The 22,514-nt window shown below is 46.1% G+C and overlaps 1 protein-coding gene and 1 pseudogene across 1 annotated transcript in view; one reads left to right on the forward strand and one right to left on the reverse strand.

The window, feature by feature from the left end:
- LOC129626435 (liprin-alpha-1-like) overlaps nt 1-22,514 on the reverse strand; it is a 271,527-nt gene that overhangs the window by 240,465 nt on the left and 8,548 nt on the right. The window contains exons 4-6 of the mRNA XM_055545433.1: nt 21,057-21,137; nt 20,271-20,422; nt 19,253-19,428 (exon numbers count right to left, since the gene is read on the reverse strand). Coding sequence (XP_055401408.1) covers nt 19,253-19,428; nt 20,271-20,422; nt 21,057-21,137 — 409 coding nt within the window. The remainder of the gene's footprint in view (nt 1-19,252; nt 19,429-20,270; nt 20,423-21,056; nt 21,138-22,514) is intronic.
- On the forward strand, nt 15,540-15,659 carry LOC129627432 (uncharacterized; annotated as a pseudogene).

A 22,514-nucleotide genomic window follows, 5' to 3' on the forward strand; every position in this document is an offset into this window, starting at 1 on the left:
ACGTGGGGGCGGGGGCTAAAGGAGAGGGAAGGCAAAGAGCCTACAGCACCCGGTATTCCCAGGCAGTCTCCCATCCAAGTAAGAACCAGGCCCGACCCTGCTTAGCTTCCCAGATCGGACGAGATCGGGCGCCTTCAGGCCCATAAGGCCGGAGAGGGACGCGGCTGCCGCGGGGCGCCCTAAGAGCCCTGCACTGCGCCTCCCTTTCGCTCTGACCTGCCGGTCAGCCATTCCGTCTACAAGTAATTTTACTCCCTCCCCTTTCTCTCCCTGCTTTCTGAGAGTCTCTCTCCTTCCATACTCGATGGTGTAATGAATGGATGCCTTAGATCATTTTCCCTCAACATTTTTTTCTCTTTATTTTTACATTGATTTCTATGAATTCATCTTCAAGTTTATGGATTATTTCTGCCAGCATCTCATATGTGCTATTGAACCTATCAATTTTTCATTTCAATTATTTTCGTTTTCAAATCCAGAATTTATGTTAGTTTCCTTAAAAAAAAATAATTTGTAGCTCTTCATTGGGTCTCTCTGTTTGTTGACTTAGTATCATACTGTCATCTAATTCTTCAAACATGGTTCCATTATTTCATTTTGTAGTTATCATTACTTTGATATTTTATCTTTTGACCTTCATACTGAATTTATAAGTGATATACTTATATGAGTTATCAGTGGTATGTTATACAAATGCTTTACTCACCACCATTACAACATTAGAGTTTTCTGATTTTAACTGTATACTTACCTGTCCCAGCAGGTTGATAAAGAGTCCAAGCCTAAAGCCCCTTTAAGGAGGAGGCAAGCTTGCTTGCTTTTTCACATTCTTTGGCCTAAGACAAGTAGGCATTGTAGGGAGCAGTATCTCAGGTTCAAGGACATTCCTCTTTTTGAGCTTTGGATGTATGCTATAGGAAAGGGTCTGGGCAAAACGCTCACATCCTTGAGATGTTTTTTGTCTATTCTCAGAGGCTAGTTGAGACGTATATATGGCCCCACTTAAATTAGTGAGCCCCTTCTGATGTCTGTGTCAGAAGCTTTTTCTGTCACCTTCACTTTAAATAAAATATACACAAAGCTCTGAGTGACTGAGACTGTCTTTGGCCCCAGAGTAATATCTTCTTCTTCAGACACCATGAATCCAGTGGCATCGGTCACCGTTGACTGCTAGGTTATCATCTTGGGGGCTTGTCCAAGATCTTCAAGACAAGGTAAGAACACTCGGAGTTGAGATTCTTTTGCTCGTTTACTGTGGTCTCTACTTTACTACGGAGAAGGCAATGGCACCCCACTCCAGTACTCTTGCCTGGAAAATCCCATGGGCGGAGGAGCCTGGTAGGCTGCAGTCCATGGGGTCGCTAAGAGTTGGACACGACTGAGTGACTTCACTTTCCCTTTTCACTTTCCTGCATTGGAGAAGGAAAGGGCAATCCACTACAGTACTCTTGCCTGGAGAATCCCAGGGGCGGGGGAGCCTGGTGGGCTGCCAACTCTGGGGTCTCACAGAGTCGGACACGACTGAAGCAACTTAGCAGCAGCAGCAGCAGCAGCAGCAGCAGCAGCTACTTTACTAAATCAGAAGCATGTGGACTGAACTTCTTTTCCCCAGTCAGCTTTTCCTGGTCCCTCTGACCATTTCATATCTGCTTGGGGAATTAAAGTTATTAACCTCGTGTGCCGGATTGTAGACTTTCAAGGGACTTGCAATCCATGCTGTTATTGTGCTTTTCTAGCAAGGCCCCCATTCCAAGTTTTACAGGACACTGCAGACAGGAGCACTTTAGGGAGCGAGCTGGAGCTCTAGCTCCAGGGACATCTCTCAGACTGGAAATCACCATCCTGACCCCACAGACACACAGGCAAGTTCTTGTCGTGGCTATGCCTCTGGACTATATGGATTGAGGCATTGCTGGTGAGCATGAGATTCCTGAGGACACAGATTGGGACACCCCAGATTTGGGCAGATTGAAAGCGCATTGGGCTTCTTCCCTTAGTAGCGCTAGCTCTTAGCAGAGCAGACGAAGCCCTCCAGTGGCTCTTGTCTTAACTCCTTAGGTATTCTTTTTGTACTGTCTGAGGGACAGGAATCAAAAGGATGATGTTGGCACTCCATGCATATGAAGGATTAGTTTTTCCTCGCAGGCGGGCCCTCCATCGCCTCCTTTGTTATTAAATAGACTCGTGTGGCCACTCTCAGGAGGATGTCTTGGGTTTTCTGTTCATCCCTTTATGACTTGCCACTTATACTGTTATGAGGAATGTGCGCAGGTACACAGAAGTTGGGTGCTTCCCCTAGTGGTCTTGGCTCGGTGAGCATCCGGAAAACTACTCTGTTCCACCCCAGGTGGTGCCGGAATAAAAGGGAAATCAAACCAAGGTTTTAATGGTGAGGACCTGGACATCAATCTGGGATGCCATCAGGTCTAACCCTGGTGCATCTCCACCATGCCTGGGTGGTAGAATGAGGGGGGGTGGGAGTAGGACACCTTCACCTGTAAGAGACAGGTTAGCTCTGGCCAGAGAAGGAAGCTTAGGTGGAAAATCAGTCTCCAACCCCGTCTAGAGCAGGGGCAGACACCTCTGGTAGAAAAAAGCCATGGCACGGGGCACTGCTTTTTTCTCTCTTACAGATGGGGCCTAACAGTCCAGAACCACCACCCCCCCTTGAATAATATCTTGAAAAACTGGGATAATTTTGATCCTCAAGGCCTAAAAATCCCTTATATATGGGGTTTCTTTGCTTTAAGAGATGACCTCACCTGCCCAGAGAGATAATCCCTGCTGGGACATCTTCTCGATCAGTCTACCCCTGTCATCAGAGCCAATTTGAGCACTCTCTGGTTTAAATTTTAGCTATGAAGCTATGACTACATGAAGGAGAAATGACATTTTGAACCCTGAATGGCCATGTGTATTCTTTAGACTCCGGAGAAAACTAGGTAAAATGGAATCTTTTTGAAATTGCAAAACTGGTTCCTTTTGCACATGTAATTACTAAAAGTTTGACTTGTGAAAATACTCTTTTGGGGAGCTCTGATCCTGCCTGAGAAACAGAAACATGCCTGGGGAAAAACCTGAGTTAACTCTTATCATGTCCTTGAGATACACAGCCCACTCGATCCGGGACTCCAGCCATGAGCTGGAACTCAAGCCAAGAAAATAAAAGGGACAAAGAGACAATTTAAATTTCAGGTGGAAAACTGTGAGGTTTCTGTCTGTCCAGATTTGTGTGTGTCTCGGTGTATGTCTCCATCCTTGGAAAAAATTGCTAAAGGCTAAGTGGTTCAATGAGCTCTAATTAATTGGCCTAAAGAGAAGTAAGTGCTTACAAATCAAACAATTCTAAATTCAAGGAAATTAAAGTAAATGAATTCGAGGCTTGTGTGAACTGGGAAATAATCATTATTGTATTGATACATGATACTGATGTTTGTTTATTGATCTAATTAACAGAGACATTGTGCAGATGCTTTTATAAATGATATAACTTTGGGTGATTTATCCTTACCAATCGACAGAATGATGATGTAAAGTACAAGTCATGGTTTCTGAAGAAAAGTAAGATGTGTGTTTTTAATAAAAAGTAATAAGGAATGGAATTACATTCTATTAAGGAAAAGCAAAGTAAGTCTAAACGTACAGGTGGCTGTCCTCTAAGTGGACAAATGAAGTGACGAATACAGAAAGTGCAAAAAGGTGTGTTGCAAGTGAAAGAAGAGTTTTGTGCATGCTACAAGTTTGTTAAGACATTAAACTGCCTTTGAAGTCTTATTGTGACTATGACTAAGTGAATAACTATTGTTTCACGGTGAATATAAGCTGTTACCAAACTGGAATTTGGTTTTCTCTCACTGATTAAAAGAACAAAGTTTTCTTGGAATGTGGCTTTTGATAACAGACTACAGCACATATGAACACAGCTCATTCTGCTTCTACAAAAGTTAACGCCTCTTCAGGGAATTTAAAATGGATTAAAAATGGCCATAAACCAAAGAGTTGGGGCTATGAGAGGTCCAACGTGGCCACTTGGCTTTTCCTGGCTCCCTGACAAACCTCATTTTTATTTGATAATGCCTTTCCTGGCTTCAGAATTAATATCTCAGAATAGAAAAAATGGTTAAAAGGTGCTTTCCACAATCTCCAGTGATCAGGGCACCCACTTTGCTGGACAGGTCATACAGACATTCACAAAAGCTTCATGAGTTTCTTCGAGACTACTGCTTTCACTGATGTCCTTGGCCATTGGGCAAGGACAGCAGAACAAAGGGATCAATTGCATGGGATGGAGTAGACTGCTAAATATGACCGCAATTTTCACGACTCTTTGTCTGACATATTGTTGATTTTTACTCTGTGTTTTCAGATATAAAGAAGCACTTCTCCTCGAGTTACTGGTCATTTAAAACAATCTAGTGATTTACTCCTACGGGTGAAATTATACCTTTTTTCTCTCTGCCTCATCCCTCCAGAAGCTGGAGACACTTGGGTTCTGAACAGCCTTCTCAGGTAAATAAAAAGACTGTCTCCCGACATATACAGAAATCTCAACGTATACTGGGGAGCTCTAAAAGAAAAATCCACCTAACTGATGTCAGGCCTATGGCATCTATTATGTTTCACTGAATATTAAGTTCCAGTTTTTTAAGTTAAGGTCTGTATTTACTAAGACGCACTCCTTAGATAGTTCCTTGTGGTTATGTTACATTGCTAAGAGGTTTAATTAAGTTGTTAAAAAGGACATTCTGAGTTTGTTTCTAAAGCTTATCTCAATAGCCAGTCTTTGAATCAAGATCAGATGCTCAGGATCTACAACCAGGATATCAACAGCAAGCTATAGTCATTTAGCAAACTAAGTCAGATGACATGGAGATGTCACTGGGCTACACCTACTAGAAGTTCTTGACCTAACTTCTTACTTATGATTCTACTATTACTGCTATCGTTTTCTATATTGCCTGTTTCAAGAAGTGTTGTTCCTTACATTATCAAGTGTGTGACTGAGCCACTAAGTGAGTCACTGTATGACTTAGCTGGAAAAAGAAGAGAAGTGAAAAGCAAAGGAGATAAGGAAAGATATAAGCATCTGAATGCAGAGTTCCAAAGAACAGCAAGGAGAGGTAAGCAAGCCTTCCTCAGCGATCAATGCAAAGAAATAGAGGAAAACAACAGAATGGGAAAGACTAGAGATCTCTTCAAGAAAATTAGAGATACCAAGGGGACATTTCATGCAAAGATGGGCTCGATAAAGGACAGAAATGGTATGGACCTAACAGAAGCAGCAGATATTAAGAAGAGGGGGCAAGAATACACAGAAGAACTGTGCAGAAAAGATCTTCACGACCCAGATAATCACGACGGTGTGATCACTGACCTAGAGCCAGACATGCTGGAATGTGAAGTCAAGTGGGCCTTAGAAAGCATCACTACGAACAAAGCTAGTGGAGGTGATGGAATTCCAGAGGAGCTGTTTCAAATCCTGAAAGATGATGCTGTGAAAGTGCTGCACTCAATATGCCAGCAAATTTGGAAAACTCAGCAGTGGCCACAGGACTGGAAAAGGTCAGTTTTCATTCCAATCCCAAAGAAAGCAATGCCAAAGAATGCTCAGACTACCGCACAATTGCACTCATCTCACATGCTAGTAAAGTAATGCTCAAAATTCTCCAAGCCAGGCTTCAGCGATACACGAACCGTGAACTTCCAGATGTTCAAGCTGGTTTTAGAAAAGGCAGAGGAACCAGAGATCAAATTGCCAACATCTGCTGGATCATGGAAAAAGCAAGAGAGTTCCAGAAAAACATCTATTTCTGCTTTATTGACGATGCCAAAGCCTTTGACTGCATGGATCACAATAAACTATATAAAATTCTGAAAGAGATGGGAATACCAGAACACCTGACCTGCCTCTTGAGAAATCTGTATGCAGGTCAGGAAGCAACAGTTAGAACTGGACATGGGAAAACAGACTGGGTCCAAATAGGAAAAGGAGTACATCAAGGCTGTATATTGTCACCCTGCTTATTTAATTTCTATGCAGAATACATCATGAGAAACGCTGGACTGGAAGAAACACAAGCTGGAATCAAGATTGCCGGGATAATATCAATAACCTCAGATATGCAGATGACACCACCCTTATGGCAGAAAGTGAAGAGGAACTCAAAAGCCTCTTGATGAAAGTGAAAGTGGAGAGTGAAAAATTTGGCTTAAAGCTCGACACGCAGAAAACGAAGATCACGGCATCTGGTCCCATCGCTTCATGGGAACTAGATGGGGAAATAGTGGAAACAGTATCAGACTTTATTTTGGGGGGCTCCAAAATCACTGCAGATGGTGACTGCGGCCATGAAATTAAAAGACGCTTACTCCTTGGAAGAAAAGTTATGAACAACCTAGATAGCATATTCAAAAGCAGAGACATTACTTTGCCAACAAAGGTCCGTCTAGTCAAGGCTATGGTTTTTCCTGTAGTCATGTATGGATGTGAGAGTTGGACCATGAAGAAGGCTGAGCACCGAAGAACTGATGCTTTTGAACTGTGGTGTTGGAGAAGACTCCTGAGAGTCCCTTGGACTGCAAGGAGATGCAACCAGTCCATTCTGAAGGAGATCAGCCCTGGGATTTCTTTGGAAGGAATGATGCTGAAGCTGAAACTCCAGTACTTTGGCCACCTCATGCAAAGAGTTGATTCTTTGGAAAAGACCCTGATGCTGGGAGGGATTGGGGGCAAGAGGAGAAGGGGACGACAGAGGATGAGATGGCTGGATGGCATCACTGACTCGATGGACGTGAGTCTGAGTGAAGTCCAGGAGTTGGTGATGGAGAGGGAGGCCTGGCGTGCTGCGATTCATGGGGTCACGAAGAGTCGGACACGACTGAGCGACTGAACTGAACTGAACTGACATAACATAAGAAATCCCCACATAATAGGAATTAAACTCAATATATGAGTTTTCTCATACAGTGTGATTTACTAGTGAAAAGCAACCACCACCCCACAACCTGAACTGCTCATGAATCCAGACTGAATGAGGCAGGCAGAATAATGTCTTATTTTAAGCCTCATTCCGAGAGAGAGAGATTTGTATGAATGATGTCTCTGTGAAATGAAGCAATATATTCTGGCCTCTTTATTTCCTAGTACTTGTATTTATTAACAGGAGAGATAAGAATGGCATATATTGTAAGCATCTTTTTTAAAAATTCCTCACCCAAAATATCTGGTATTAAACTCTGTAGTTCATGGCTGAAGGTCATGGATTATGGTTTCTGCTTAATTTACACATGAAGGCAGAGCTGAGGTCTCTATGGAAGGCTGTTAAACACTATAAGCAAACACAGAGATGGGGATATTGAAAAATATCAGTTATTACCAGATATTCGCAACTATCTGGGAAGATGAATGGATGATCTTTATGAAAATGTAACTCCAAACAACTGATCCACTTGAGGAGATAATTCAATTGGGAAATTAAGTAAGATTTGGTTGATTTACATTATTTACAACATATTCATTCAGTTACTTTGATAACTTCTGCCTCCTTAAGATTATTATTTACAATTCTGAAACACCATTCTTTTTTGACATTTAAATATTCAGCAAAATATGCAAAATAATATTTGCAAAGTATCTTGCAAGTACAAACATAAGACACATACATATTCAGTTCAGTTCAGGCCCTCAGTCGTGTCTGACTCTTTGAGACCCCATGTACTGCAGCACACCAGGCCTCCCCGTCCCGTCACCAACTCCCGGAGTCCACCCAAACCCATGTCCATTGAGTCAGTGATGCCATCCAGCCATCTCATCCTCTGTTGTCCCCTTCTCCTCCTCCCCTCAACCTTTCCAAGCATCAGGGTCTTTTCAAATGCGTCAGCTCTTCTCATCAGGTGGCCAAAGTGTTGGAGTTTTAGCTTCAACATCAGTCCTTCCAATGAACACCCAGGACTGATCTCCTTTAGGATGGACTGGTTGGATCTCCTTGCAGTCCAAGGGACTCTCAAGAGTCTTCTCCAACACCACAGTTCAAAAGCATCAATCCTTCGGCCCTCAGCTTTCTTTATAGTCCACTCTCACATCCATACATGACTGCTGGAAAAACTATAGCTTTGACTAGACAGATCTTTGTTGCTCGTAAAGTAATGCTCAAAATTCTCCAAGCCAGGCTTCAGCAATACGTGCACCATGAACTTCCAGATGTTCAAGCTGGTTTTAGAAAAGGCAGAGGAACCAGAGATCAAATTGCCAACACCTGCTGGATCATCGAAAAAGCAAGAGAGTTCCAGAAAAATGTCTCTTTCTGCTTTATTGACTATGCCATAGCCTTTGACTGTGTGGGTCACAATAAACTGTGGAAAATTCTGAAGGAGACACACACATAATATAGCCAAATATTAATATGGCCTATCTTTGTGTGGAGAACAGTTAACAACATTTTTATGACATAGTAATAATATGATTCTTTAAAATCCATCATCTGTCCTATTAATTCTAAAAAATATTACATTATTTGAGAGAGAAGCATTAGAAAATATCCTATTACCTAAAATAAATCTATAGTATTAAATATAGTTTAACTCATTATATAGAATACAAATCCATACTATTAATAGTTACATTTTATACCCAAAACTATGCACATTTTCATAAGAAAATGCAGCAATCTTAAAAATGTATTTCAAACAAAATGTATACTTTGCCCTAGAAAATCATGAAAATCCTATAGGTATGGATGTATACACATTAGACTTCCCTGGTAGCTCAACTGGTAAAGAATCCACCTGCAATGCAGGAGACCCCTGGTTGATTCCTGGGTCGGGAAAATCCCCTGGGGAAGAGATAGGCTACCCACTCCAGTATACTTGGGCTTCCCTGATGGCTCAGTTGGTAAATAGTCTGCCTGCAATGTGGGAGACCTGGGTTCAGTCCCTGGCTTGGGAAGATCCCCTGGAGGAGAACATGGCAACCCACTCCGATATTTGTGCCTGGAGAATCCCCATGGACAGAGAAGCCTGGTGGGCTACAGTCCATGTGGCCACAGAGTCAGAAACACCTAAGCACAGCAGCAGAATATATATATATATATATATTCCCATCACTGAGTCTGATCTATATTTTGTCAAATATTATTTTAGGATTATTCTACACTTGAATTTAGATAGTAAGTGAAAGTCTTTTACTTTGAGATAAATCATCTGTTTTGAGGAACTAAAGGATTTATATTTTCTTCTTTTTTGTAGCAAAGTCAGTTGTAGTTTATTTATTCCTTGATCATGTATACTTAATGTCAAACCCAGTTCAAATCGCATGAGTTTGTGTGTATATATATACATACACATATATTTCCCCTAATACTTACAATGTTACTTCACAAACAGATCACACAGTGACTTGCTTTTCAGACTGTAAGACTTGCCATGTCGACTATAAGGCTGGACTTTACACTATGTTGTATTTAGATCTATATATTCTTTTCACTTAAGTAAAATAATAGCAGTTCACAAATACACACAAAAAAATCTCTAGGTACTTGATTAAAAGAAATCTAGAGTTGTAGGATACAAGGCTAGGTATATAGTTCTGAAAGGAGTTTGCAGTATGTGATTGTTCTTATTTTCCTATAACTGCCTTTTTGTTTTTGTTTTTGTTTAGTCGCTGAATCATGTCCAGCTGTTTTGCATCCCCATGGGCTGTAGCCCACCAGATTCCTCTCTCCATGGGATTTCCCAGGCAAAAACACTGGAGTGGGTAGCCATTTCCTTCTCCAGAGGATCTTCCTGGCCCAAGGATTGAACATGTGTCTCCTGCATTAGCAGGTGGATTCTTTAACTGTCTTTTACCTTGTAACATATTATTACCTTTTATACCTTGAGGCCAAGTATTTTGAGAGCGAAGTCTCCCCCAGGTTTAGCCTTCAATACAGGCAGGATCACTCTCCCTCCAGATTTTTCAGTGTGTTTTTACTCTGTAAAAAGTTTCCTTTTCTTTTTTTTTAAACAAAGGGGATTATTAGTGAAAAGTGAAATCAAGGAAAACGCATTGAGAGGAAAATAAAGAAGGAACCACTGAAGGCAAGCTGTTGTTGGAGGCTTGGCTTTTACACATTCTGACTGATTTTCCCATTAGCAGGAGAGACTCAGCAACAGAGGGAGTGATGAGAAGACAGTCACTGGCGTCAGAGATGAATGACCTTCAGATCATTAAGCTCCTTTCCCAGAACCTTTTATTGCACCAAACTCTTCTTATGGAATTTTTCATCTCCATGTTTCTAAGTGTGTAGATAAGCGGGTTGAGCATGGGGACAATAATTGTGTAGAAGAGCGTAAACACTTTATCCTCTGGTAATGTTGTGGCAGGTCTAATGTAAACAAAGATGACAGGTGTGAAAAAGAGGATCACGGACTGTGATGTGGGAACTACAGGTGGAAAGTGCTTTATGGTGGCTTTCTGCAGAATCTGTGCACACATTATACAGAATCAAAATGTAGGAGGCCATCAAAACCACAAAGAGCACCAGTCCCATCAAGCCAGAATTGGCAATGACAAAAAAGCCAATTTTGTGTGTATCAGTGCAGGCTAGTTTCAACAAAAGATATGCATCACAGAAATAGTGGTCTATTTCACTGGGGCCACAGAAAGGTAAAACAATCGCAAGAAGAAAGAGACCAAGAGAATGAAGAAGTCCCCCTGCACACGACGCTATGAGAATTGAGTGACGTTTTTGCCTGTTCATGGTGATGGCGTCGTGGAGAGGTTTGCTGATGACCACATAGCAGTCACAGGCCATCCCTGTGAGGGTGAAGACCTCATTCCCCCCTCCCCAAAGAAGTAGGTGGTGAAAAGCTGTGTCATGCAGTTTTTATAGGAAATGGCCTTTTTCTCCATCAGTAAGTCAGTCATGAGTTTGGGTGTCACAGTGGAGGTGTAGAAGAGATCTGAGAGTGCAAGGCAGTTAAGGAAGAAGTACATGGGCTGGGTGATTAGCTGACTGCATGTAATAGAAATCACAATGATCAAATTCCCCAACCAAATAGCCAGGTAACAGAATAAGAAAAATAAAAAGCAGAGGATCTGGACTTTCTTGTCCATAGAAAGTTCTAAGAGGATAAATTCAGTAACATTATTTCTATCTTCCATGATCTGATGTTCAAGAAAGTTATCTGAAATGACAAAACCAATGAAACGAATCATTGATGAGAAAATGGAAACCTAATATCTACTTTAAATGGCACCAATGTGCCGGTGCTAGACGGCAAAGTCGATCAGGTCCCGAGAACGTGCACGGCGGGGCTGAGAAAAGAAACGAAAGCAAGAGAAATCTCCAACAAAGATGGGGTCGAGAGGTTCAGACACGTCTCCACGAAGGGACGCAGTCTGACACCAACTTTATTCAGCATCTCATATTTATACAGAAGAGCGTGAGAAAGACAAGACAGTTAACATTTTCTTTGTTTGACCTACACATCTTACAAACAGTCACAAGAAATCTTGAGAGCATGGGAATGGCACCCTGTTATTATTTCTTACACCAGATAATATTTCTCTGTGAGTGAGAAGTTTGCACAGAACTCCAGGTGCCTGCAGTAAATAAGTGCCTAATCTCTGGGGTGGCGGGACAGAGAGCTATGTTTGCAAGCAAACCCTCAAGGACTGAGGCAGCTCCCAGAGCTGTGTCCTTCGGACAAAGGACCCCGTTCTGACGGGCAGCTCCCCGCACCAATGCCTTTTAAAGACAAGTTCTTTTGAGACCCACTGAAATCATTTTCATTTAATACGAGTCTTTTGAATATCTAGTACTAATATTCCTCGAAGAGCTAAGAATACAGTGATAAATTAGACAAAGTTCCAGTTTTTATATAATTTAAATTATTTTGTGAGGAAGCCAGGAATTATGTTTATCAAGAATTTTTAAAAAAGAGATAATCTTAATAGTGTTAAGTAGGGCGACATATAATGTGCCAATTTAGGATGTAAAATAGAGGTAACTATAGAATTTGCTTGATTAAGTGGTTTGTAATGAAGTCACAAAATTGGTGTAGGGTGTGTGGGTGGGCTTTGCAGTGCTGGCACAGAGTCAATGTTAAATAAATATCAATTAAATAAAAATCTGGAAAGTGAACAATGTGCTATAATTTTGAAGGAATAATACAATACATAATCATCCTTTAGTCAGGTAATTCATGATAAAACTGAAGAACAAATCATTTTTATGAGTGGACTCATGATCCTTTTTGACTTTTAAGTTAGTTAAGTTGCTCAGTAGTATCTGACTCTTCGCGACCCAGTGGACTGTAGCCCACCAGGCTCCTCCATCCATGGGATTCTCCAGGCAAGAATACTGGAGTGGGTTGCCATTTCCTTCTCCAGGGGATCTTTCTGACTCAGGGATCAAACCCAGGTCTTCTGCATTGCAGGCAGATGCTTTAACCTCTGAGCCACCAGGGAAGCCCTTTTGACTTTTAAGAGGAAATAATTCCTTCATGTGAAATACTCCATGAAACTTTCATATTTCTTAAACAATATTTGTAGCATCTCTAGGTTAATATATTGACAACTATGCTTTTCCTGTTTGTCTATATTTCTCTTGCAAGATTATTTCCTCTTTCAAAATCAATTAACATTCAGAAGTTATTTGAGTTACATCTTATCAGACTGTAATTATACTTGCCTAGCTTGGAAATCATATACTGAGAAATGGGCTCCTCTAATTCCAAAATAGTTCCCCCCAAACACAATACAATAAACAAGATGTAGCACTCCTTCCCTTAATTTCTTAGAGAATTCACCCACACAATCTGCATGTGGAGTGGAGTTCCCTTTGGTCCACATCTTCTCTAGCATTCGTTATTGACAGACTTTGCAATGAGGACTATTCGAACTCGTGGAAGTGGTCCCTCCTTGTAACTTGGAGTTGAGTCGCTCCAAACATTAGTGTTATGGAGCAAGATGACATTTTGGAAATGCAGAGAAATTCTATCATCTCCCTGCCCCAACTGCTCTTGTATTTTCCCATCATATTGAATATATGATCACATCCCTTCATGCTTGTTCCCCACGTTAGTCTCTGATGTCTTTTAACTGGAATGCCCTCTGTACTCTTTGGCTTCCATCCCATAGGGCATTTTTCATTTCTTGAATGTTCTAAGTTTCCCTGGTCACATAGCCTTCCAAGATGCTATTTTCCCTGCCTGAAATTCTTCCTGCATCTTAACCCTGGTTTGCATAGGTTCAACCTATGGACCTCAACTCAATTGTTACTCTGAAAAGCCTTCCCTGACACCCAGGTTTTGGTGAGACAAGAGGCCCCTCGATAAGTTCTCAAAGGATCTGCCTGTGATGTATCATTAGATTCGTCTCAGTGAAAGCAGGAACTCTGTGTCTTCTTCTCTCCGCCTTCTAGTTCCAGAAACTTATTACATGCCTCCCAGCTCATCGTAGGTGCTCAGGATTTACTTAGTGTGTGAAAGACAGAAAAGTTCTTGGAAGACTCAAGGTGTCACTTGGCTCGGCACTTTTGATCTCTTTGTATATTTGGCGATTCAATTCTTTATTTCCTGGGTTGACGTGTACACTATAATCAAGCCACAATCTAAGGCACTAAGACATATCCATAAATATAGGTTCTTGCTTTCAAGGAACTCGTACAGCAGATTTCTACAATTTAGGGCTTCTCAAAAGCTCTACAAGAACGTGAACGTTGAGTATGATCCATTTTCACTTCAAAGAAAGATATTTTGATTTCCATAGCAAAGGTGGAGACCTTCCAACGTGTAGTCCAATACTTATACGTTGACCATTTCAAGCAAGTCTTGTGGTTCCTTCTGGAGGTGTGTGGCTCTTGCAGAAATGTGAAGATCTTCCATCGTCCTCAGACTTTGGTGTCATTTGCAATCATAAAGAAAGCTTCCAGATATAGGTCCCAGACCACCACCACACACAGTCAGTAGCCAAAGGAGTGGATTCCAGGAATATGCGTTGTTAACCAGCATCACCGTTGATATTGCTGCTGCACACTCAATGCAGTAGCCAGGGCCTGGATTGTCCACTGGGTCTCATGTGGAATGGAAAGAAGGGCTTCCCCCCTCCCCTCCCAAACATCCACCCCACTCTTGACAGCCTTGTGACTAGAAACAGGCCCTGAAACAAGAATCAGACAAACCAGATAAGCCCAGATGGTAGTTCATGAGATGAAGGAACTAAGCAGCTGGTTGGGATGGCGCCAAGGGGAAAGGTTGCTCTTTTTGTCTCCCGCTCTACTCCTTTCTTCCTGGACGCCTTAGGGGTTCATCGTAGAGATTTGAAATAAAGTTCACCAAAGTCATATGTGTTGAATCAAGATTTTGCATTTCACCATCTCTCAAAAACGAAGAGTGCTTAACCTGCACAGGTTTCTTTCAAAAAAGTCAATTGCTTTTCAATTCTGGGGTTTCTCTCTTGCCTTGTTCAAGTAGCCTTAAGAGTAAAAATCAACGAAAACTAAAGAAAGATTCAAAGATACCAACAAAGGACACCTTCTGTTTCTTCAATCATCTTTCCACTTAGTAGCACACGAGCTCTTTTCTTTGTATTTTGCCTAGGGAATTCGCAATGTGCTGGTTCAGATGGCAAGGCATCCGCCCGCAGGAGACTGGGGTTTGATCCCTGGGTCGGGAAGATCCCCTGGAGAAGGAAATGGCAACCCACTCCAGTATTCTCGCCTGGGAAATGCCACTGACAGAGGAGCCTGATGGGCCGCACTCCATGGGTCCTATAAGAGTTGGGCTCAACCCAGCAACTACGAACAGAAGTATTTCCAAAGACCACACTCGTGTGTTTGTGTGTGTGTGTGTGTGTGTGTGTGTGTGTCTGTCTGTCTGTCTGTCTGTGTGCCTGCCTGTGGTTCGTCTGCTCTCTCAGGAAGGTCGGGTGCTTGGCGGGCGGCGTGGGGACAAGGGGGGCGCCTCGGTAGGGCAAAGGGGCGGGGCTGAGGCGCTCCGGTCGACCGCGCCTCCGTGGCTCCCGGTGGGTTTGGGCAGCGGGCAGGTGCCGGGCAAGTTGGGCGCTCAAGATTCCCTGCGCCTAGGCCCGCAGGAGGTTCAGAGGCCCCCGGGCCGCGGGGGTCAGGAGGCGGCGGGCCCCATAGACCTACACCTCCGGGGTCGCGCGGCCCTGAGCAGGGAACGGGATGGCGGGGGGGAGGCCCCGCTCAGCCAGCGCGGCCGGGTCTGGAGTGGCCGGGGGTGGGAGGGCGCCGAGACCTCCGCACCCCTCAGCCCACCCCCCAGGCCCCGCGCGCACGCACGCACGCCCTCCCGGTCACTGGGGGGTCCTGGAAGCCCATCGGGCCCCCGGGCCCGGCCAGGCGGTTGCTGGTCTGGTGTTGGCGGTGTTCGAGGGCCGGGCCGGGGTCAGCAGGCTGGAGTGCGGTCGAGGGTCGTGCGGCTCAAGTACAGCACGGCCCCCGAGGAGAGGGGCGGCCCGTTGGCCCGACCTGCAGGTCAGAGCGAAAGGGAGGCGAAGCGCAAGGCTCTTAGGGCGCCCCGCGGCAGCCGCGTCTGTCTCTGGCCTTATAGGCCTGAAGGCGCCCGATCTCGTCTGATCTCGGAAGCTAAGCAGGGTCGGGCCTGTTTAGTATCTTGGATGGGAGACCACCTGGGAATTCCGGGTGCTGGAGGCTTTTTTGCCTACCAGAAGAGGTCCTTTAGCCCCCGCCCCGCATCCCAATTCTTGGACCCCCACCCCCCCGCCCCCCCCGCAGCCCCAGCCCCTACCGGGGCGAGGGGAGTGAGTGGTGGCCGGGCCCCGACTCCCGCTGCAGACCTGGGTTGCCTCCCCGCGGCCCGCGAGCCCCTCCGCATTCGCATTTGGCTTCCAGGAAACCAGACGACTGGCTGTCCCGTCTCCATCTGGGGCTCCTTTGGCTTGCCTCAGGCAATCCCGGGGCTTGCACCGACTCCAGCCAGAGCCCCAGCCCCCGCCCCACCCCCAGCCTCGCAGGCGATCGCGCATGCGCATGCGAGCGCGCGCACAGATCGATGTGCCCAAACGGGACATCTAGTTTGTTGGCTTGTACTGGGGGTGGATCTATGCCTGGGAGTGGGACTGCTGAACCATAGGCTACTTCTACTTTTAGTTCCTTCGCGAACCTCCATACTCTTTTCCATCCCGGCTGTACCAACTCCCATTCCTACTCAGCGTGGAGGAGAGTTCCCTTTGCTCCACAGCTTCTCCAGCATCTGCTATGGACAGACATTGCAATGAGGCCCAATCGGACTCGGGCGAAGTGGTCCCTCCTTGGCGTTTGGAGTTGAGTCTCTCCAATCATTAGTGATGTGGAGCAAGATGACCGTTTGGAAATGCAGATGCAATTCTGTCACCATCCTGCTCCAACGGCTCTTGTATTTTCCCATCATATTGAAGATACGACCAATTCCCTTCATGCTTGCTCCTCACGTTCTTCTCGGATGTCTTTTCCCTGGAATGCCCTCTGCACTCTTTGGCTTCTATCCCATAGGGCATTTTCATTTCTTGAACGTCCTAAGTTTCCCTGGTCACCTAGACTTCCAGGATGCTGTTTTCCCTGCCTGAAATTCTTCCTGCATCTCAACCCTGGTTTACGTAGGTTCAACCTATGGACCTCAACACAATGGTTACTCTGAAAAGCCTTTCCTGACACCCAGGTTTTGGTGAGGGTAGAGGCCCCTCGACAAGTTCTCAAAGGATCTGCCTATGATGTATCATTAGATTCGTCTCAGTGAAAGCAGGAACTCTGTGTCTTCTTCTCTCCGCCTTCTAGTTCCAGAAACTTATTACATGCCTCCCAGCTCATCGTAGGTGCTCAGGATTTACTTAGTGTGTGAAAGACAGAAAAGTTCTTGGAAGCCTCAAGGTGTCACTTGGCTCGGCCCCTTTGTTCTCTTTGTATATTTGGCGATTCCATTCTTTCCTTTCCTGGGTTCATGTGTATGGTATATTCAAGGCACAATCTAAGGCATTAAGACATATCCATCAGTATGGGTTCTTGCTTTCAAGGAACTCGTACAGCAGATTTCTACAATAGGGCTTTTCAAATGCTCTAGAAAAATGTGAACATTCAGTGTGATCCATTTGCATTTCCAAGAAAGATCGTTTGACTTCCATAGCAAAGGTGGAGACCTTCCGACGTGTAGTCCAATACTTAGACCTTGACCATGTCAGGCAAGTCTTGTGGTTCCTTCTGGAGGTGTGTGGCTCTTGCAGAAACGTGAAGATCTTCCATCGTCCTCGGACTTTGGTGTCATTTGCAATCATCAAGAAAGCTTCCAGGTATAGGTTCCAGACCACCACCACACACACTCAGTAGCCAACGGAGTGGATTCCAGGAATATGCATTGTTAACCAGCATCACCGTTGATGTTGCTGCACGCTCTATGCAGTGGCCAGGGCCTGGATTGTCCACTGGGTCTCATGTGGAATGGAAAGAAGGGCTTCCCCCACCCCCCCACCCCACCCCCCACTGTTGACAGCCTTGTGACTAGAAACGGTCCCTAAAACAAGAATCAAACAAACCAGATAAGACCAGATGGTAGTCCATGAGATGAAGGAAGTAAGCAGCTGGTTGGGATGGCACCAAGGGGAAAGGTTGCTCTTTTTGTCTCCCGCTCTACTCCTTTCTTCCTGGACGCCTTAAGGTTTCATCATGTAGATTTGAAATAAAGTTCACAAAAGTCATATGTGTTGAATCAAGATTTTGCATTTCACCATCTCTCAAAAACGAAGAGTGCTTAACCTGCACAGGTTTCTTTCAAAAAAGTCAATTGTTTTTCAATGCTGGGGTTTCTCTCTTGCCTTGTTCAAGTACGCTTAATAGTAAAAATCAACGAAATCTAAAGAAAGATTCAAAGATACCAACAAAGGACACCTTCTGTTTCTTAAATCATCTTTCCACTTGGTAGAACACGAGCTCTTTTCTTTGTATTTTGCCTAGGGAATTAGCAGTGTCCTGGTTTAGATGGCAAGGCATCCGCCCGCAGGAGACTGGGGTTTGATCCCTGGGTCGGGAAGATCCCCTGGAGAAGGAAATGGCTACCCACTCCAGTATTCTCGCCTGGAGAATCCCATGGACAGAGCAGCTACTGTTCTACAGTCCCTGGGGTCTCAGAGTCAGTCACGACTGAAGCAAGTTAGCACACACTCAGGTTTTAGTTCAGCCACTCAGGTGTGTCCCCCTCTTTGCCACTCTGTGGACTGCAGCACTCCAGGCTTTCCTGTCCTTCACTATCTCCTGGAATTTGCTCCAACTTACGTCCATTGAATCATCATGCCATAGAACCATCTCATTCCGGTGGCATCCACCAGAGAGGTGGCTGTGGTTTGGCAAAATGCCTGGTCCCGCTGCGTGGGTGTGAACCTGCCCTCACCACTCCCTGACCGTGTGACCGTTCACCATGTCCTCCTCTGTAAATTGTGAGGGGGCAACACCTGCTTGGGAAGGGGCACACACAGCATCTGGTATATAATCAATGCACCATCCATCGCAGCATTGTATATATTAATAATAGGGATCGCATTTAATAACCTGCTCCTTTTTCTCTCTTGTCACTTAACTGTGCTCCAGATCACATCTGCTTTACTTACCCCTGTAAATCCCACACCCAGCACAAATAAGACTCAACAAATTTGTGGCTGAAGAGGCAGGAACATATCCTGTCTTCAAGAAGATGAAGCCAAGTGAGATGAGGGCCTAGTGATAACCCTGTGTGATGAGGGGACCCCAGGAGGACCTGTGTGGCTGTGGGGTGGGGTGGGGGCATGGGCAGAACCCCTGATGAGCTCCTGGGATGGGGAAGGTGGCAGGAAGGAGGGCGGGCTATTCCTTTTGGGGTGTCCACAGATTGTACTTCACCCCTCACTGATGAGCACTTAGGCAGTTTCCAAACACGTGTCACTGTTAGGAGGAAACAATCATTGCCCAGCTCCTATTCAATCAATTTCGTACAATATGTTTCTAGCATTGGAGTACAATCATCTGCTTTATTCATTCCATGCTCCATCCATCCACCCAGCCAGCCAGCCATCTGTTCATTCATCCACCACTCACTAATCAATCCATCCATCCACTTGTTAACTCATCTGATCATCTCAGACTCATTGAGAAGACAGACCCCTCTTCCGCTCCTGCTCCCAGGAGGACTCCCAGCGTGAGTGACTGGAGCCTCGTGGGGACAACAGGGGAGACACAGAAGGGAGATGCCTGCAGGCCCTCCTCCCTCTGAACGGTGAAGCACCCACCTGGTCCTAATGCCTCCTTGTTGGGGTGTTCAGCTGGCCCTTTTCCTTCTTGCGAAACAAGCAGCTGATGGAGGACTTGATTGATGCCCTTTTTCTTTGGGGCTTTGTGCAGCGAGTCCTGCCTGCTGGTGCTGCTGCTGGGGTTGTTCCCGGGGTTGTCCTGAGAGCCTGTCGAGCTTTAGGGAGAGAAAAGGACCTTTAACTGGCACCCTCGTGCAAACACACAGCCCTCCACAAGAGCTACTGATAGAAACAGGCACCCAGCAACACCCGCGCCTCAACCTCGCAGCAGGCAGTGGAGTCTCCTTCACCAAACACACTCCACACGAGCAATGCAGGCTCCGAGACACAGAGAACCACCCCAGGAAGTTGAGATTCTCTGCCTTGAGCTCTCCCCTGAGGAGGGCTTGACTCCAGGCCAGCTGGTGCAGAGGGCACTCCGACCCTCCATCAGGGTCGCTGCTCAGCAGGTGAAAATGCTCCAGCAGAAGGCAACCTCCCCTGCTCTGGGCAGTTCCCCCCACCTCCTGCAGGGTGACTGTCCCCAGCCATGGCAGGAGAGCAACGGTCACCATGCAGGTCAGCTGGCCAAGTGACCACATGTGTCGTCCATCGAGTGCTGCCTGGCTCAGGACGGGAGCTTAGGTGGTGGTCTCAATGAGGACAGTGTCAGTCACAGGAGGGGACAGAGTCTCCTGAGAGGAGACCCCTGAGGAAACAGGAGGGACACTCAAGAGCGAACCTGAGAGGCACAGGGCCGTCACTGTCAGGAACGTGCCCCGGGCCGGGCAGACCTCTACCAAGATCAGGAAGAAAGCTCCCACAGGAGTCAATCTGTAGAGAAGGACGTTTTCTAAAATCACTGAGGTCACTGAGCTCTTCTTCCCCAGCACCTGAAGTTCACCACTAAATACAGGCACTGAACCCAATGGTATTCCTTTAAAATCATCCTTGCAACTCCTTCAAGACAAGAGGCGCAGGGCTCCTGAAACTGACGACGCGCACACAGGCCGCTTACTTGTGGGCGTCCCTGAGGTCCTCGTGGGTGGCTGTGTGCAGCGCCCCCGTATGCAGGCGGCTCAGCTGAAGGGACTGCGGCGAGGCGGGGGTCGAGGTTTCACATTTGATGGCGGTCTTGTCATCTCCTACCTCTTCCCGTAAAGCTGGCAGCTGAGGGAGTGAGCTAAGTGTCAAATTGGCTAACAATAGACTGTTTTGAAAATGGCAATCACACAGGCGTTACATTATAACCAGAAACTTATTTGAAAATCTATTAGCTATGCTTTCCCCCAAGTACAAAAAACCCCCTTGTTCTAGCTTAATGCCATCTTAAAGGACTGTCTTGTTCAAGAGAAGCAGGGCTATGGGGCAGCGAGAGCATCTGACTGAGTGCAGAGACCCTGGTTGGGAGCCTCCCTGCAGCCGGGCTCGGCCCTCTCTGGAATCCAGCGACCAGATGGCCCTGCCGGGCAGGACAGCAGAGCGACCCTGGCACCGTGGACCCTGCATGGCATGAACTGCCCTGATGACAGGACTGTGCTCATCGCCAGATGCTGCTCAGAAGCACCACAGCTAGAGTACGAAACCTCTCAGCAAAGCCGTCCAGACCTTTCTGTTTGAAGGAGAAAAAGACACAGCTTGTGCCACCATCCAAGATCATTTGTAGTGATGATGCAGGTTACTGGAACCCATGACAACAAGAGAAACACAGAAAAGGTACCTAACCCCTCCACGCCAACACCATGTGCCTGGATCATATTTCTCGGTAACATACAGACTCGGGGCTCCCCACTGAAGTACTTACAGGCAGTTCGAGTGTCATTCGCTCACAGTGGTTTCCATAAAGCACCCCCTGGTCTTCACTAAGAGATGATCTTGTATCACCCTAGAGGGGTGGGAGGTTCAAAAGGGAGGAGATATATGGGTACCTATGGCTGATTCATGTTGAGGTTTGACAGAAAAGAAAATTCTGTAAAGCAATTATCTTTTAGCTAAAAAACAAAAGAATTAAAAAAAAACAAAAAGAGAGATGATCTCTCCTGGACTCCCAGCTTTTCTGCTGGTCCTGGGTGTGAGGACAGGAAAGACAGTGGTGGCAACAGTGTGGGGACAGATTAACCCATCAGGGTCCAGACAGGTCTCACTCATACATCTGGGTGTGTGGTTAAGCCAGGGGAGGTTTTAGGAGACATGCATGGCATGTATTTTTATAAACAATGAGTGTGCTGTTTTAACCAACTAACCTGTGCCAATTTAGTGGGATTCTGTAAAGAATACGGACCCTGTGCAGTCCCACGGGAGCTTGGTGACAACAAAGTGACAGTGCAAAATGCAGCTGAACTCGTTTAACAGCAGCTGGATAAACTGGGCTCCCTCCCCTGAGCTCTAACAAGAACCCTCAGACAACAGAAGGCTACAAAGGCTAGAAATTTTCCACATGGAACTGAACAGGGATCAATCTCAAATTCAAGTTAAAATAAGCATTTATAAAAATCAGAAAACAGCAACGAACAGAGCAGGGAAGTGACACACCTGGGTTGACTATGGACTCAGTGGAGACAAACACCTGCCTCAAAGTCAGGGACTTTGGCCAGCCCCTTCCCCCGGGCCTCCTCCTGAGGAAGGCCTCTGGGTCCACAGCCTGGCTGCCCTCCCCCAGGATGGGAGCCACACCACTGGTGCCCACGTGGCCAGGATGGGCAGCACCATGTCCACTTAACAGGAGGGCAAAGCAGGCCACAGAGCAGGCGAGCGGCACACCCAGGTCACCAACCCCAGGGGGACGGCGCTGGTCTGATGTGCCCAGCAGAAGGGCTCCCGGGCACTGAGCTGCCTGAACTGGAGCACAGCCACCCCAGTCCTGCGGGAAGGCCCAGGAGTGCTCGGTCAGCGGGCTGGGAGCAGGAGAGGGACAAGGAAGGCCAGCCCTTGGGGCACTGGACTCCAACAACAGGGGCTCATCCAAGTGACCCGAGGGGAGAGGCAGCGAGCTCCCTCCTGATGCTCCCTCCATCAGGGATGCCGTGATGGACACGAGAGCCTCTGGAGGAAAGGTGGCTGGATGGCACCATGTTTAAGTGTCCAGGCTCTGATCAGACCAGTCTGCACCACGCTGCTGGGTGTGAGAGCCTGGGCAGGGTGCCCGGCCTCCCTAAGCCTCAGTGTCTATGTCTGCTGAATGGGGATAGCAGTAGACTGGACCTCACCTGGGGATGAGATGACAGACTCGGAAAGCACGTGCCCGGCACACAGAGTCTCCTGC

The sequence above is a fragment of the Bubalus kerabau genome, chromosome 14 (genome assembly GCF_029407905.1).
Source record: "Bubalus kerabau isolate K-KA32 ecotype Philippines breed swamp buffalo chromosome 14, PCC_UOA_SB_1v2, whole genome shotgun sequence".
Classification (NCBI taxonomy): domain Eukaryota; kingdom Metazoa; phylum Chordata; class Mammalia; order Artiodactyla; family Bovidae; genus Bubalus; species Bubalus kerabau.